The following is a 17,571-nucleotide window of genomic DNA, read 5'->3' as shown; positions in this document are numbered from 1 at the left end:
ACAGCTGTCAGCTGCACATAGAAATACAGGTTCCCAAAGTCAGTGAGACAGAGAGACAGAGATGGGTCACCCAGGGAGTAATTGAATGCACATGACCAGTGAACGGCAGCACTGAGGAGCCTGAGACTGGAGGGGCCTGAGTCATGACACACTACAGCCCTGCTGCATCCAGAACAGACATGAGACTCCACTGACCTTTACCACAGAGACAGTGCGATAGAGAGGCAGTGCGATAGAGAGGCAGTGAGAGTGAGATAGAGAGGCAGTGAGAGGGGGGGTGATTGAGAGAGAGAATGTGAGAAATAGAGTGAAACTGAATGAGAATAAAAATGCAGAGAAAGAACGTGGAATAAATAACAAAAGAGAACAAGAGAATAAGGTGAGCGAAAGCGAGCGAGAGAGTCCGTAACATGGTGATGTGGGAGATGACTGGTAGGCTAAGTCTAAATAGAGAGGATCCTCAGTGTTGGCTAAATGACATGGGTGGACGGCTAAACATAGCCTACCGTCTATGAGTGGGCATCAATTCTTTTCTATTCTATTTCTGAAGTTGACTACTCTCCACAGATAGCAGTTTGCGGTAGACGGACAGTGCTGGAATGCTCTTAGGCAACTCTGGGCTCAGGGCATTGTACTACTGGTTACTGGTCTGAACTCAGCCACACAATCCTGGCAAACAGACCCTGTCCATTCCACTATTCATAGCTTCAGGTCTGTACTCTTTAGCAGCCCCAGAGAGACAGACAGTGCTCTAATAGAAATCTATAAAAGAGACAGGGACAGTGGGGTACACATGTTAGGATGTTGATCTGTTCATAACACCACTGCAGGGCAATAAAGCGAAGCTCACAAGCATGTCATGCCCAAGCATGTCTGCTGACAGGCACAAACATGTCTGTCCTCGAGCAAGGTGTTTGTGTGTGTGAGTTCTCAAACACAGCCCCAGATAGATCTCACAATCATGCCCTTATAAATAAGCACCTCTCACACAAAGACAGTGGTGTGTATTTAGAGACGGGAGTGTGTGTTCACCACTCTGCTCCTGTCCCTGAAACAGAGTTCACACACATCAAACAGCAACAACACGTCGCAGGGCATTGCTTATGATAAGATTTTGACATAATCACAAATCTCCCTGCCCATTCTGCCATTAAACTCTGATTTCTGATCAGCCACCCTAGTTGTGCACTAACCTAATACATTATAAGATGAAAAACAAACACTGATCAAGCGCCAGGACGATACCCGTATGGAGATATTCGTTACTATTGTGGCAAGGAAACAAAACACAAAGCAGATTTGACTTATTTAGGGAAACATCCCTAATGTTGGAAACAAACATCATTATGTCGTCATCCAGAGTCCCATTTATTTATTTTCCAAGTTATAGAACACAATATGTTACACCAAGTTAACAGACCAAAGAGTTTGGTCTGCTTCATGGTTTCCATGGAAACAATGTCACGATACAGATATCGTCACAGCCCTACACTGATCCAGAGTAGTCTACCTCAACACACAATGGCAACAAGTTACCTTGGAGGGGTGTCGTGTCTGATTAGTCTCCCTGTTACAAAAGGAGACACTTCCTTGTTGTCTGCCAGTGACTCACTGACTACGTAAACAGGGGAGGCCCCAATCACAGATGTTACACAGTTTGGCCTGACCAGGAAAATAACACTTCCTCTCTTTTGGGTGTAAAGTTAAAAGAGAAGAAAGAAGAACACAGACGCCAGAGTGAGGTCCAGGTCCGAGTACAAGTGCTGCTGATCTAGGATCAGGTTCCCCCTGTCCATGTATGATTTATTATTAAGAATTAAACTGATCCTTAAATCAGCGCTCCCCAACCAACTCAGTGGCCTTGTGGTAAGAGTGTCCACCCTGAGATTGGAAGGTTGGAAGTTGGATCGAGTTCTACCAAAAAGACTAAAATTGGACCCAATGCATCTATGCTTGGCACTCAGTATTAAGGAGATAGATTGCAGGTAAGGCCCTGCGATAGACTAGCATCCTGTCCAGGGGTGTACTTCTACATCAAGCTGCCTCACACTACAGAAACAGGAGATATCTGCCAAGGCTCGCGCAAGGCTACCTACGCAAATCAGCACTCCTACTCTGAGAGCCTTGTTACATATAGCCTCAGGGCTATAGTAGTAGGAGATATCACACATGTGGAATGGAGCCAAGACCAGCCATACATTGTACAAGTAGGCCTACATGTATACACTAAACATCAAATGAACCCTGTTTAGAAGCCCCTGGCTGAGTCCCAATTCTCCACCCTTCTCCCAAAGTGAGCACTTTAACACAATTCATGGATTAAACAGTGGAACCTCCCTCTAGCCAATGCTTTGACCCTTCCAATGCGTTTAAATCCATGACGGGAAGTGTGCTAGTAAGTGCACACTTTTGGAAAAGTGTGGAGAGTTGGGACGCAACACTGAATGTCCTGTTGCTGCCTCTGACCATTGCATGCTCGGTTCTTGAGGAGTATTCAGATGTAGGGGTTTAGTGGATCATTGTGACAATTCTGGATTATCTTATGCTTTCTTCCAGGAGGTGATAACATGGCTGCCATGGAATTATCTGTCATTTTGCTGAAATGGAAATGGCCAAACTTGTAATCTCTATGGTTCTACTCTCTGGCCTTAGTATAGACACAGGCCTGCATAGGGTGAATGATAGCACTGTTTCTTCAGAGTCTTATCATGGCAATGGAATGTAAAGACTAGGGTGCAATTTTGCTACTAGGTCATCAACCTATTAGCAAATGTCCTTCTACTGTAGTCCTGAGGTAGTTTTTTTCATAAGAAAAATATATCCGTTTCCATTTCCTTCTTTTGTTTCTTAAAATAAACATGTGTTGAGATGTATTTTGCAATGATTACTGCCATCCCTACCATCTTATGTTAGTTCACAGTAGGACACCATATTTATGGGGGTGTTTTAAAAGATTGTGTGCAAGTCAGAAGTTTACCCAATCGACTTTAGAGGAGTGAAGTGTTTACATAGCAACCATAGTTTGTAAACTTGGATTGTTTTTTCGCTGTGTCAGTCAGTCAACCTTGTCCTCCTTGGTGATGAAGCTGTGCATTGCTGCTGTTGATCTCACAATGACAGAATGGGGCCTATAGTGGGCCCTCTCTGTATGGCAAACACCGTCCCCAGTGGGTTAGAGTCAAGAACTCAATGTTGAGAGATTCTCTCTACTTGGATAACAAAGTCACTGACACCACCAGCAGTCAACCCTACCCAAAAACCTTGGACCAAGGGTCAGGCTTAAACAATGGTATTTGTTCCACTCTTACAGGCATTTTCCATGTTAAAGTGCCAACTGAGGGAGACACATAATGGGGGGAAATACTGGATTAAGTGACATCACAGATGCAAGCAGTCTTCTAGTCACTTTCCTGTGGAAGCCCATGTGCTGTGCTGGCATGATGTTAAGGGCCCGGTCACCATAGAAACAAAATGAGTACAATGCCACTCCAACTTCCAGGTGACGAATGATAAAAATGATGATGGATGGTACTTTAAATCCTATAGTTTGACAACCCTGTTTTTTAAGCTTTCAAATGAGATCAAAATGGGTCCAGTCAACTTTGAGAATCTCCATCTCCTGAATGTTTTGGCATTCAGGTCCAAAAAGTCACTTCCATTCCACTTCTCTCAAGGGAAGGTTTTTGGGTCATTGTGAACCAATTATTTATATTAGGTGCGAACCAAGGTTTTGTTAAAGTTAAAAAAAAAGTGATTGAATTCATATTTATTTTACCTTTATTTAACCAGGCAAGTCAGTTAAGAACAAATTCTTATTTTCAATGACGGCCTAGGAACAGTGGGTTAACTGCCTGTTCAGGGGCAGAACGACAGATTTGTACCTTGTCAGCTCGGGGGTTTGAACTTGCAACCTTCCGGTTACTAGTCCAACGCTCTAACCACTAGGCTACCCTGCCGCCCCATAAGTCAGATTTATAGTGAAAACTTGCTTTTTAGATAGAAACTTTTACCCTGTGACAGAAGATCGCTAGACACAGAACATTTGTGGAGATAAGTTGACTCTGAATTTAGACTGCATGAGATGACAGCGGGGTTATCTTTACTTCTGAAACCTGCCCCGCCCTTCTTTCATCAGTCACCGACGCAAGGGCTGTAGTCAGACAGCTCTTGAGCCAACTAAAAATATACCCAAACAAAATACTCCCGATCCAATTTTAGTTCCCTAGTTAGGGAGCTAGCTAGTAAGTAAGCAATTGGCTATTATGCCAGTAATAGTTCACTAGGACTAGGTAGCGGGCTATCTTAAACATTGTTAGTTAACTAAATCATTAGCTGACGTTAACGTTAGTTAGCTACCAAACTAACTAGGAAGCCATCTACCAGGACCCATAACAAGTAACGTTGACTAGCTACCGACTGTACTGCTATGTCAACCATAGTTCGTTAGCTAGCTAACGTTAACTTAGCTGTTTCATACCCCACCTTCGAGCTGGTTGGATAGTAGTGGCTAACGTTAGCTAAATAGCTTGCTTCTAGTAATGTTACATAGAAAAACTTTCGTACAGTTGCTGTAAAGTAAAAAAAAAAAAAAAAGTTACAAATGAACAAAATAGGTATTAGATATAGCTGGACATGCTATCACTTTACCTCGAAGAGTTCCGCTCCTCTTGAGAGACGCGAATCAATGAATAAATTAGCTGTATTTAGCTGGTTAACCTTTTACCAGTTTTCTTTCTTACCAGCAACAGGAGCCGCAGCATCAACGCACCCACCATCTCTTCCGGTATGCAAAATAGAAAACCTTCAAAATAGTAGTTCTCATTTCAAGAAATGTCAAGAACTACAAACACAATGAATATATGGCCACTGATATTGTTTAGCAAAACGGCAGCCCTGCCACTTGTTTTGGTATACAGCTGAGGGATGGGGAAATGTGACCTCTCTCAAATTCAGAGTGCTCTGACACAGTCCGTGTTAGGTGTGGGAATCTGTCTAATGCACACAGGTGACCCCTAAAAATAGAGATTTAAACAAATCGTTGTTTAATTGGATTTATTACATGCAGATATTTGAGGCACCAGGAATTATTAATACATTTAAAAACCAAAAACATTGCATGTTATAATTCCTATATTCAGTACATGTATATAAAAAATATAATTGCAGCTAACTGTATTTAACAAAGAATGAGGGTAAAAGGATGACATGAAATGCATAACCTAATCGTGTCAAAAGTACATAAAAATATGTTATTTTAATGTAACAGTATATTTCATTGTGTACTAAAACCATCTGTAAGACAAAGGCAGCAGCACCATATTAGTATATATAAAACATGGTACAGTCTTCTATACAAAAAAGTCCAAATCATTAAAGGCAAAACCTAATGGTGACTGTTAAAGTGATAATTCACCCAAATTACAAAATGACATTTGGTTTCCTTTGGGTGAACTATCCCTTTAACAACTCTGGGGACCATAGTGAGGTGGGGTGGGATGTATGGTACTGTATATAAGAAATGAATAAAGATACTCTATGGGTTATTACATCAGGTTCACTTTCACACAATCAGAATGGTTCATTCTGTTGTAGCTCAGTAGCCACTTCAGCTTTAGTCAGCTTCAGCTTTAGTCTCTTGTATGCCAACCGCTCGAGGTGACCACACACTGTGACCAGAATGGGATCATCTTAAACACACAGGCAGACCAAGGGTGTGCTGGTCAGTGTCTCAAATGGCACTCTATTCCCTATATAGTGCACTACTTTTAACCAGGGCCCATAGGTAATAGGGTGCCCTTTGGGTGGTCAGTGTCTCAAATGGCACCCTATTCCCTATATAGTGCACTACTTTTAACCAGGGCCCATAGGTAATAGGGTGCCCTTTGGGACGCAACCTGGTTTCGAGGTCAGCCCTCCAAGGTCACACCACAGGAAAATATTTGTTGGCATGGCAATGTCATCCACAACACAAAATGAAAGGTACTTCAACATTTGAAGAGCTGACCTCATCACTTTATATCCAGATATTTAACTGTAAAAGCATTTCTTTATCCCAAAGGTGAACTTATGAGTAACAACTAAAAAGTAAAGTTGTATAACCAAACATTGAACAAGTCTCTCAGTTTTGTAAAAGTAATTATGCATACTGTAGCCTTATACACTTTAAAGCCGACTCCAGTGGCTTGAAAAGCAAATGCTTCAAAGCTCACTTTCCAGTCTTACTTCTGTTTGTTGTTAGCATTGTCCATTACACTATGTTTTATACAGTCAACAAAAAGCAAATGCTTTTCTGGTCATACATTTCAAAATAAAGAGGTGGATCCTGTCGGTTTTCAGACATTAACAGAATAATTACACACGCCGATGTGTCTTAACCTAGCAAATATTCTGCTTGAAAACATAAAAAACATTAAAGTAAAACAATTCCACAACAATATATGAAAACATTATTCAAACATGTGCATTGATTGAAATGCTCTAACAGTCATCAGAGAACGTCCCCTTCCCATTGTTATGTAAAAGGTTGATAAATGCTATAATTTGGTGTATTATACAGAGCTTCTGCTAAACGTGAGTGTGTGTGATCCTTTCTTTGCTGACACACATGTGTCCTTGCTTGTGATGCATGGTAGGGTCCTCAGAGCTTACTGGGTCCTCTCCCTCCCTGTCATCCTTCCATCCCTCTGTCTGGGTCGTCCCTTGCCCCCGACCCACTTTCCCCCATGAATGACACAGGAAGAGCGACGAGAGGTCAGTGAGAGGTCAGTGAAGGGACAGTGAGGCACAGTGAGGCGTTGGACATTACCACCTCACTTCCAGGTGGCGGCAGCTGGGCGAGGCCCTGTGCCCCCCTTCGCCATTCCCTTAGACCCCAGCGACTGGCCTGAGCGACTCCGTAGGTCACGTTCTACATTCTCGCTCAGCGCCTGCTCCTCGTCGTACCTGAGGAAGGGAAAGATAGAGGGAGGGAGAGAGAGACAGGCAGGGACGGAGGGGAAGACAGAGAGAGGCAGGGAGGGAGAGAGTGGTGAGTGAGAGAGAGACGGAGGCAGGAAGGGAGGGGAAGAGACAGAGGATAGAGAGAGAGACAGAGGATAGAGAGAGAGAGCACACTCTTAGAAAATGCTTCCAAAAGGGTTCTTCGGCTGCCCCCATAGGATAACACTTTTTGATTCCAGGTAGAACCTTTCCTGGTTCCAGGTAGAACTCTTTTGTGTTCCAAGGGTTATCTTATGTGGACAGTCGAAGAACAGTTTTAGGTCCTAGATATCACCTTTTGTTTCTAAGAGTGTATGTGTAAGACAGAGTATTGGTAAGAGCTACAGTGGGGCATGAAATTATTGACACCCTTGATAAATATGAGCAAAAATAGAGATCTTTGGCCACGCACACTATTGGTGGGTTTGACGTCTAAATGAGAATGCATGAGCAGAAAAGAACCCAGTACCTACTGTAAAGTTTGGTGGTGTATCTTATGGGGCTATTTTGCTTCCACTGGTCGTGGGGTCCTTGTTAAAATCAACGGCATCATGAACTTTACCCAGTATCAGGATATTATTAACAGAAACCTGGTTTCCTCTGCCAGGAGTCTGAAACTTGGCCGCAAGTGGATCTTCCAGCAAGACAATAACCCCAAACACACATCAACATCCACAAAGAAATGGTTCATTGGCCCCAAAATCAAAAGTAGAAACCTATTGAAAAGCTGTGGTTTGAATTGAAGAGGGCAGTCTATAAGCGCAGACGAAGTATATCAAGAATCTGGAAAGATTCTGTCAGTGGAGGCTGCTGAGGGGAGGACGGCTCATAATAACACCTGGAACAGAATAAATAGAAACCATGTGTTTGATGGTTTTGATACCATTTCACTCATTCTGCTCCAGCCATTACCAAGAGCCTGTTCTCCCCAATTATAGTGCCACCAACCTCCTGTGGATTCTGTATGTAGGAATGGTCTAAGATCCCTCCCAAAGTGTTCTCCAACTCATAAAATAAGTAAAGATGCCAGATATAGGAAGTATAAAGACAATATAGTAATAACATCACAACAAAAATGTAACTCTGAGGTAAAAGGCTGTGTGTTGTCATTCTGATCGGTCAGATAGCTAGCAACAAAGACTAGAAGCTGCTATGCGGTGAATCGTAGATGGCTTGTTTCAGTTCATCTGATCCTAAATCAGTTCACAGTTAGAGATATTTTCTTTAACTGTTAATCCTGGCTTGACGGACCAATAGTTCCAAAACGTCAAACCCTGCCCATCTGGCACTCCACTATTTGATTTTAAAAAAACAAATAGTGTGTTTTTTTACCCTGGGCCAAGTTCCGTAGTCAAATGTTGTCAAATGCTGCAGATAGAAATGCCATGATTAGATCCGACTTGATTCCCAATTCTAAATGTCAGAGAAGCATAGCATATTTCTATCTAAATATTCCGAAACGCTGCGTCCTGCTGAACACGCCTCAGGCCTGTTTTCTCCCTCGAGCGCTGTGATAGGAGGAGGGGGCTGTCACTCACAGGACTTGGTAGTTGCCCAGGGCCTCTCGGGGTGGGCTGCGGTTCCAGCGGCAGTCGGGAATGTCCCCGTTGGGTGTGACGATGTTGAGAGTGTCATTGATCAGATTGTACTTCAGGATCCGGTCGTTGGCTGTGCTGGAGGTGAGCGACGGAGAAGCGTTGACCTGGAGGACAGACGCGGAATAGACACACACACACACACACACACACACACACACACACAGCAGAGAGCACAGGTCAGGATAAGCATTAGTCATTATGTACACACGGGCCAGCATGGAAAGTTCTGTCCTGAGTATGAGTAGAGTACAAAGTACTGGAGACTAGTAGCAGGCAGGAATGACCTCACTATTTCACTGTTTTCATTTCCTATCGGTCCCCATAGGAACTGGGAGCTGCTTATCAGGCAGGAAATGTACCACACGGACAATGTATTAGCAGCAACGGTGGGTGTGGGTTGTAAATATATTGGCACACAGACACTCACATGGACAGCTAAGAGAGAGAAAAAGAAAAAGAGAGATCAATCCCAGAAAGACATGAACACACACACACACACACACACACACACAAAGCTTGGTTGGAATTCACACACACACACACAAAGCTTGGTTGGAATTGCTCCCTTGTTTCCCAGCCCTTGCAGACTGAGAGACTGCTGCAGGTTGGTTCCTCAGCTGTTATTCTACAATAGACATTAATGAGGGCTTGGCATAGGCATACTGGCTATTCTGCCCCGGGTGGCTGTACCAGAGGATCTCACAGCGGATCAGCACTCCTACACACAGGGACGCTTAGTGAATACGGGACCAGGGAAACTTAAACGATCTACCAAAATAGACCTGTTTTTATTCCTGTTCAAGTCAAAAGTTGAATTCCCCTAGTACCCTCCGAGAATGTTTGACTTCATGTACTCAGCCAGACATTCACAGTGAGAAACCAATAGAAAGTAAACAACTCAGTATGCAAACAATGGCAGATAGAGAAGATTGAAGGAGTTTACAAAGTCATAACAACAGACAATTGTTACATTGTGACATTCCTAAATCCTAAAAACATACATAACTGCTGGTGAACCAGAGTACAGTTTGTTTCCTGTACATTGCCGTGAGCAGGTTTTAGTCAAACACCTCAGACACAAGCACACACCTCAGACACAAACACACACACACACATATACAAACACTCACACAGAGAGAGAGAGAGAAAAGTCAACCCTAAGGACATTAAACTTGCTAGACAGAGAAAGGAACGCAGCACTGGTTTCCCTTCACAAGCAATGCAGAACAAAGAAAACCTTTTGACACGAGGTCATCTTAGTAGGAACTAGACTTTGTGAGTAAATATATAGCATGTTCACAATAAGAGAGACTTTTTGTACTTCACGTTATTTTTGCCTATGTCATGTAATTACACTGTGTGTGGGTGGGCGCCTCACCTCAATGAGCCATGGCTTCAGCTTGTCATCGATGATGATGTCATATCCATAACACTCAAAGCAATGTTTATCATTGTTCATGACGGGCTGTGAAGAGAGAGGGAGAGGGAGAGGAAGAGAGAGGGAGAGAGAGAGAGAGAGAGAGGGAGAGAGAGGGAGAGGAAGAGAGAGGGAGAGGGAGGGAGTGGGAGAGGGAGGGAGAGGGAGAGAGAGAGAGAGAGGGAGAGGAAGAGAGAGAGTGGGAGAGGGAGAGGGAGAGGAAGAGAGAGAGGGAGAGGAGAGAAGAGAGAGAGAGGGAGAGGGAGAGGGAGAGAGAGAGAGAGAGAGAGAGAGAGAGAGAGGGAGAGAGAGGGAGAGAGAGGGGAGAGGGAGAGGAGAGAGAGAGAGAGGGAGAGGGAGAGAGAGAGAGAGAGGGAGAGGAAGAGAGAGAGGGAGAGGAGAGGGAGAGGAAGAGAGAGAGAGGGAGAGGGAGAGAGAGAGAGAGAGAGAGAGAGGGAGAGGGAGGGAGTGGGAGAGAGGGAGGGAGAGGAGAGAGAGAGAGAGAGAGAGAGGAGAGAGAGAGAGAGAGAGAGAGAGGGAGAGAGAGCGTGTTTAGAGGGGAAAGGGAAGTTAGTGTGTTGAGTGTGTGGGACAGGAGTGAAAAAGGGAAGAGCAGCTGCAACACAGCAGGGATAAAATGGGGAACACGTTTTTGTTTCCGTATGTGTGTGTGACCACTCACAGCGACAGCCTTTAGGGACTGCACCATGATCCAGTGGATCTGGTCAAACAGTCGGCTGGTCACCTCCTTCCCCCTAGTGCTCTCCAGGTACAGACGCAGGTTACTGACCGTCCACTTCCCACCGTGGACATGGTTATAGTCATCCTGCAACGTGTATAGATGTATTGTACACACGTAGAAATATATACACACAGAAACTCATATATTTATGTAGGAGCCATTTCTGCCTGTTTTAGGCCCATTTAGTGTGTTGTGTATATGTTATCTGTCTTGACAACACACACACACTTACCCCATGTCTCTGAATGGCCACATTGGTCAGGTGCACAAACATGTTGTCCAGTTCACTAGTGCTGGGCGTGTACTTCACTGTGCAAAACCGGCAGAAACCCAGTTTATACCTGGAAGCAACACAAAGGTCCAAATGGACCAAATTGTCAAATATTGAACTGATCAAATGCTGAAGTTATCATTTATCCTAGTGGCAATATCCTTTATTAATGTTTTACAGAATTTGGAAAACTCATTTGCGACCAAGCTTTAACTGAAGTCTTGAGATGTTGCTTCAATATATCCACATACTTTTCCTTCCGCATGATGCCATCTATTTTGTGAAGTGCACCAGTCCCTCCTGCAGCAAAGCACCCCCACAACATGATGCTGCCACCCCTGTGCTTCACGGTTGGGATGGTGTTCTTCTGCTTGCAATCCTCACCTTTTTCCTCCAAACATAACGATGGTCATTATGGCCAAACAGTTCTATTTTTGTTTCATCAGACCAGAGGACATTTCTCCATGTGCAGTTGCAAACTGCTTTTTTATGGTGGTTTTGGAGCACTAGCTTCTTCCTTGCTGAGCGGCCTTTCAGGAAGAAAAAAAAATTCTTGGCTGGTTTCTTTTGATTTTGCCATGATGTCAAGCAAAGAGGCACTGAGTTTGAAGGTAGGCCTTGAAATACATCCACATGTACACCTTTTTCATAATTACAGAATTATGAAAAAGTATATGCATACTGCACTGTTTATAATGATGTATTTGTATTTCATGTAACTGTCTATGTTTCTATTAGTATAGGGACAATTAAGTTATTATCTATCTATTACCTATCACCTATCCAGTCATTTCAGAGCGGTAGGACTTGAGGGAAATGAAACCGGGCTGTAGGCTTCAGGTTAATCATAAACCTACATGTAACACTTGAGAGGTCGATAGGTGGTAACCAACACATAGAGACGCAGGTCAAACTTCTTGCCTCCGATCAGCAGTGGGTTGTCGATGTACAGAGAGATGACATAGGCCTCCTTGCCACTTGAGGCCGCTACAAACCTATCAAAAACAAAGGAAACAGAGCATCAGTCATTTATCTATCTCATCTACGGACAACGGTGTTGAGAACAGCAGATTTAAGAGTAGTGGGGTAATACTACCTGTATGACATAAGACTGACTGTGAACAATGCAAATGCAAGCAAAGACTCACCTTTGGCAGCCACACACAGGACATGTTTATCAGTAGTTAGTAGAGGTGTGTGTGTGTGTGTGTGTGTGTGTGTGTGTGTGTGTGTGTGTATACAGTTCAGGTCGGAGGTTTACATACAATTAGGTTGGAGACATTAAAACCCGTTTTTCAACCACTCCACAAATTTCTTGTTAACAAACTATAGTTTTGGCAAGTCGGTTAGGACATCTACTTTGTGAATGACAAGAAATCTTTCCAACAATTGTTTACAGACAGATTATTTCACTTATAATTCACTGTATCACAATTCCAGTGGGTCAAAACTTTACATGCACTAAGTTAACTGTGCCTTTAAACAGCTTGGAAAATTCCAGAAAATTGTGTCATGGTTTAGAAGCTCCTGATAGGCTAATTGACATCATTTGAGTCAATTGGAGGTGTACCTGTGGATGTATTTCAAGGTCTACCTTCAAACTCAGTGCTTCTTTGCTTGACATCATGGGGAAATAAAAAGAAACCAGCCAAGACCTCAGGAAAAACATTGTAGACCTCCACAAGTCTGGTTCATCCTTGGGAGCAATTTAAAAATGCCTGAAGGTACCATGATCATCTGTACAAACAATAGTATCATAACGCTCAGGAAGGAGACGCGTTCTGTCTCCTAGAGATGAACGAACTTAGGTGCGAAAAGTGCAAATCAATCCCAGAACAACAGCAAAGGACCTTGCGAAGATGCTGGAAGAAACAGGTACAAAAGTATCTATATCCACAGTAAAACAAGTCCTATATCGACATAACCTGAAAGGCCGCTCAGCAAGGAAGAAGCTACTGCTCCAAAACCACCATAAAATAGCCAGACTACGGTTTGCAACTGCACATGGAGAAATGTCCTCTGGTCTGATGAAACAAAAATAGAACTGTTTGGCCATAATGACCATCGTTATGTTTGGAGGGAAAAGGGTAGGCTTGCAAGCCGAAGAATACCATCCCAACCGTGAAGCACGGGGTGGCAGCATCATGTTGTGGGGGTGCTTTGCTGCAGGAAGGACTGGTGCACTTCACAAAATAGAGGGCATCCTGAGGGAGGAAAATTATGTGGATATATTGAAGCAACATCTCAAGACATCAGTCAGGAAGTTAAAGCTTGGTCGCAAATGAGTCTTCCAAATGGAGAATGACCCCAAGCATACTTCCAAAGTTGTGGCAAAATGGCTTAAGGACAACAAAGTCAAGGTATTGGAGTGGCCATCACAAAGCCCTGACCTCAATCCCATAGAAAATTTGTGGGCAGAACTGAAAAAGCGTGTGTGAGCAGGGAGGCCTACAAACCTGACTCAGTTACACCAGCTCTGTCAGGAGGAATGGGTCAAAATTCACCCAACTTATTGAGGAAAGCTTGTGGAAGGCTACCCGAAACATTTGACCCAAGTTAAACAATTTAAAGGCAATGCTACCAAATACTAATTGAGTGTAAGTAAACTTCTGACCCACTGGGAATATGATGAAAGAAATAAAAGCTGGAAAAAATAATTCTCTCTACTATTATTCTGACATTTCACATTCTTAAAATAAAGTGGTGATCTTAACTGACCTTAGGCAGGGCATTTTTACAAGGATTAAATTATAGAAGTTTTGAAAAGCTGAGTTTAAATGTATTTGGCTAAGGTGTATGTAAACTTCCGACTTCAACTGTATGTATCTGTGGGTGTGGTTGTGGGTGTGTGTGTCAGCACTCACGTAGAGGTACGGCTGTCTCGGGACCACTTCTTGATCTGGGAAAGTTTGTTGATGAGGAAAATGCCTTTTCCCTGAGCCTTCCCACACGGCTTCATTATCCACGTGCTGGAAGGACTCTTACGGAACTCCTCCACAAACAGATTATAATCCGCCGGAAGCATGAACGTCACCGGCACAAAGTCTGGGTCACAACCAGAGAGGGAGAGAGGGAGTGTAAAAACGCAGAGAAATATGAAAGGACGATATTGATGACATTTGTTTAACAGCACAAAATAATGAGTGAGTTTAGTATTATTGCCCAAGACTCCAAAAAAGGGCCACTTCTAGTCAGAGCCCCTTGTAGCAGGTGCAACTGAAATTGAAATGTATCTTACATCCACATGTATTTACATATACTGTAAGTAAGCAGTGTGCGTGTACGGGAAAGCTCATAACTGCCACCTAAATAAAGGTATTTCCCGTTTTCGTCTTTCTCTGCCAGCGGGCTTCCCTCCTTCTCCATATCTTTGCGGTAGCGTTTGATGTTCTTGATCATCAGGTCCTTCCTGGTCAGCTCGTAGTGGTTGGGGAAGTGGTTGACCATCTGCTCATCCGAGAGACGGTAACCCGTGTCCACACTGAACACGTTCCGGATAGTCTGGACGCTCATCCTATAGGGAGGCATAGACGGATCATAAACAGGGTTTCTCCAAGACTGATGGAGATTCGCGGGGGGTAATCAGTCAGGGATGGGATTTTTGTGATTAATCAGGAATTTCTGTTTTTCTGAATGACATTATCTGTTATTTACAGTTACACATCATTGCAGTTTGTCTAATTTACCCCTGAAGCAATATATTTTATGTTGTCCTGGGCTGTGTTCAGTATGCACAAATAAAAGAAAACGTTTAAAAAAGAAGGTGAGTGTTTTTATTGGACAAGACCAAGTAGTAACGCCTGTTTCAAAGCATTCTTCTCTCCCGTTTTGTGCCCACTGAACACGACCCTGATCTCTGTATGTGCTACACTGATATTCATAAGCACCCACTGTGTATTGTCACTCAGAGAAAGCTCCATAGCTCTAATGACAGCCTACCAGTAGAAGTTCCAGTCCTCGTTCTCTGTGACCTGAGTCCATCCTCTCTTCTCAAAGTTGTTGATGAGTACGGATTTCTCAATGTCGGTCACCCATTTCACCTTATTAGCCATGGTTCCTCCTAGAGTCTCTCTCTCACACACACACACACGCACACGTGTAATAAACATAGGTATAACTAACGTTAATAGTCTATTGTTTTGACCATGATGAGCCACTGCTGTTAGCTATCTCGCAAAAACACTGAATTCATGTGCTATATTCACAACTATCTTTTGGTAGCATTTTGGTGTACTGTAAATCATTGAACACAATCGCGTTATGTTAGCTAGATAAGTATCTATGTATCCTTCCACACCAAATAACAGTTTTAGCTAGCTACCTGGAAATCGATCTTCTAATCTTCTTGTCAGACAACCGGTCATCAGCCCCAGCTAGCTGGATCCACCCTGCCTGAGACACCTGCAAAGGAGAATGATTTTTCATCCAATCGTGATGTCTGGTTCAATCGCCTTCCAGGGGAATTTAATGCAAATTATAAAGGAGAAATCCTCAATTTATTGACTTCACCCATGTAATCTGCTAAAAGGGTGGATGCTAGTTATCTCTTATCTTGATTTATCGATCCATCCCAGTCAGCTGGCAGATGAATACCGTGCTCTTCCGGGTGAATAACCTAGCAACCGACGACGGGTCGAACTGTCAAATATTCCCCGCTCGTTCCACCACAGGGTGGCGCTAAATGCACATGGTCCAATTTTTAGCACACAGGGACATTTTGCGCCTCATGATGCCCTCTAGTGGTTGTTGAGAGAAACACTCCTCAAGGATCTTCCTGGTGTAACTGCCATAGGCGTGGCTGTTGAAATGATGATTGTGGCAGTTACCTGAAAACAACAAGATTAAAGGACGCTGCTGTAAGTAGGAACATTTTAAACAACTGTGAAATATTCAAAACATTTTTATATTCAGGATATTGTTCTATAATGCCCATATTATTTGCGTTACAGGGCGGCGTCTACTTTAATCTACAAAATAGGTAAATTTGACATTTTTGTTATTCTACAATGCACCTGTTCCTTTGTCGTCAGACAAGGAACATTGTGTCGACAGATATTGACTGCAGTACTGCTCTTCCATAGATGTGAAACTCGATGACAAAATATGAATAATGATAGGATCTTTATCATTGTTTAAATATTTCACATTGAAATGGGGCAAATTATACTGTCTTTGCTTGTGTGATCTTCAAATCGACCTTAGGTTTGTTTGGTGAAGAGGATGACATCACCTTGTTTTGACAAACCCCTATCAAACATTACTATCCACAAATAATATTTTCCCCCAATTGTTATGATTTGATCATGCTGTAGAGCTAAGGAATATATGATGTTATTAGCAATAATACTATTATTAATTTAATAGTTAAATAATTCATAGTATCTTTACCACATATATTTTACATTATTGTATTTCTTTTTATTTGCTAATTATTTTAAAGCAAGACTAATGACAAATCCATCCTTTCATTGGATTGGTTTGAGACATTACATTTGTAAAGACATTATGTAATATTACAAAATCAAATGTATATTTTAAGATGACTAAACAAAGAAGCAATTGTTTTGCAATGGTATCCGTTTGGTTGATTTGAGTAATGGAAATCCACCATTTGCATTGCGACTACCTCTCCAACAGGACGTGAGCAGAGAGACAGAACAGCTTAGGGACAGGTGAGCAGAGCCAGGGGTGTGTTCAACACTAAACTCTCCTGTGTTTCACATCGAGATTCCTAGTAAAAACTGACATGCACTAATGTAGGTCACACACACACACACTCGTGTGTTTATTTATGTATCGCACGCGCGTACACACTGTATCTTGAAACCTCATTGAGCCCATCCTGTGCAGTGAATCCTGAAGATGACATCTTTTCAGGATGAGGAGTTTGTGTGCACTGACCTGACTAATCTCCCCGACAACACACTTCTGATCACATGACTCAATATTTACACAGGTAGATAATTATGGGCATTAAAGTTATTATGACCATAGTCACACACACAGCTAGGTGCAATAACTCACCTGTTAACACACACACAAAAAAACATAATTTAGGAGTGCAACACACTGAAACTCATGACATGCGTGTGGCAAACTCTTTCCTTTATCAGAAAACAAAATGGTGGAACACAGAAGACAGCGACGCCGTGCCATTTCCCTCAGGGCTGGACCTAGTGAGGTGGACAACGTCACCCTGTCTGATGTGAATCTCAGGTAGAGGCTACGTCACCCCAGTCCTGACCTCTTGATCAGTTTACACAGACAATACGAGATAAGAAATTGTTACATTTTACTCAAACTCTGTCATAAATCAAATCCAATTGTACTGGTCACATACACATATCTGGCTCATGGTATCTTTTATAATGATATAACAGACATTCAAAGGTGGTATTTGAACCCTGATTTCTTCCTCCATTGAAGTAGTCACTAATCTGACATTATGGGTGAAAGCAAAATGGTTGGAAGTGAACACTTTGTTTCTACCCAATCACTGATTACCTCAAGGAATAAAGAACGCATTTCTTCATTTCTGTCCGCCCCTCCTTTAGGATCCATGCCT

At 42.8% G+C, this 17,571-nt stretch overlaps 2 protein-coding genes across 18 annotated transcripts in view; both read right to left on the bottom strand.

Moving 5' to 3' along the window:
• LOC112217105 (protein kinase C and casein kinase substrate in neurons protein 2) overlaps nucleotides 1-4,852 on the bottom strand; it is a 41,431-nt gene extending 36,579 nt beyond the window's left edge. For 13 of the 14 annotated variants that reach the window (XM_042300453.1, XM_042300454.1, XM_042300449.1 and 10 more), the window contains exon 1: nucleotides 4,648-4,790. The gene's annotated coding sequence lies outside the window, so the exon portion shown is untranslated. Of the gene's footprint in view, nucleotides 1-4,647 lie in introns of all 14 variants that reach the window. The other variant, XM_042300452.1, reaches the window with a different exon arrangement.
• Nucleotides 4,853-5,035: 183 nt separating this feature from the next.
• LOC112234239 (probable tubulin polyglutamylase TTLL1) lies at nucleotides 5,036-15,623 on the bottom strand. 4 transcript variants are annotated; one of them, XM_042300466.1, is made up of 11 exons: nucleotides 15,516-15,611; nucleotides 15,328-15,407; nucleotides 14,946-15,077; nucleotides 14,312-14,520; nucleotides 13,871-14,051; nucleotides 11,864-12,001; nucleotides 10,968-11,076; nucleotides 10,676-10,819; nucleotides 9,955-10,041; nucleotides 8,517-8,680; nucleotides 5,036-6,942 (listed from the first exon to the last, which is right to left on the bottom strand). In XM_042300466.1, the coding sequence occupies exons 3-11, from the start codon at nucleotides 15,056-15,058 to the stop codon at nucleotides 6,810-6,812; spliced, it is 1,278 nt and encodes a 425-aa protein (XP_042156400.1). In that variant the 5' UTR covers nucleotides 15,059-15,077; nucleotides 15,328-15,407; nucleotides 15,516-15,611; the 3' UTR covers nucleotides 5,036-6,809. The 4 variants fall into 4 exon arrangements, with proteins under 4 accessions (XP_042156400.1, XP_042156399.1, XP_042156397.1 ...); XM_042300465.1 differs by having other exon boundaries at nucleotides 14,946-15,079; nucleotides 15,328-15,623; XM_042300463.1 differs by having other exon boundaries at nucleotides 14,946-15,075; nucleotides 15,328-15,623.
• Between the last annotated feature and the right edge of the window lie 1,948 nt (nucleotides 15,624-17,571).

Source organism: Oncorhynchus tshawytscha, linkage group LG17, assembly GCF_018296145.1.
Source record: "Oncorhynchus tshawytscha isolate Ot180627B linkage group LG17, Otsh_v2.0, whole genome shotgun sequence".
Lineage (NCBI taxonomy): Eukaryota > Metazoa > Chordata > Actinopteri > Salmoniformes > Salmonidae > Oncorhynchus > Oncorhynchus tshawytscha.
The sequence above is the reverse complement of the archived record's forward strand: the minus strand, read 5'-3'. Positions and strand labels throughout refer to the sequence as shown.

What these genes read in the sequence shown, in the direction of transcription:
- LOC112234239 (XM_042300463.1), bottom strand. Translation starts at nt 15,370, where the DNA reads ATGACCGGTTGTCTGACAAGAAGATTAGAAGATCGATTTCCAG. An exon ending in GAGGACTGGAACTTCTACTG is followed by an intron (nt 14,521 to 14,945) that starts GTAGGCTGTCAT and finishes GCCTCCCTATAG; the next exon opens with GATGAGCGTCCAGACTATCC. An exon ending in TGGCCATTCAGAGACATGGG is followed by an intron (nt 10,820 to 10,967) that starts GTAAGTGTGTGT and finishes TACACGTTGCAG; the next exon opens with GATGACTATAACCATGTCCA.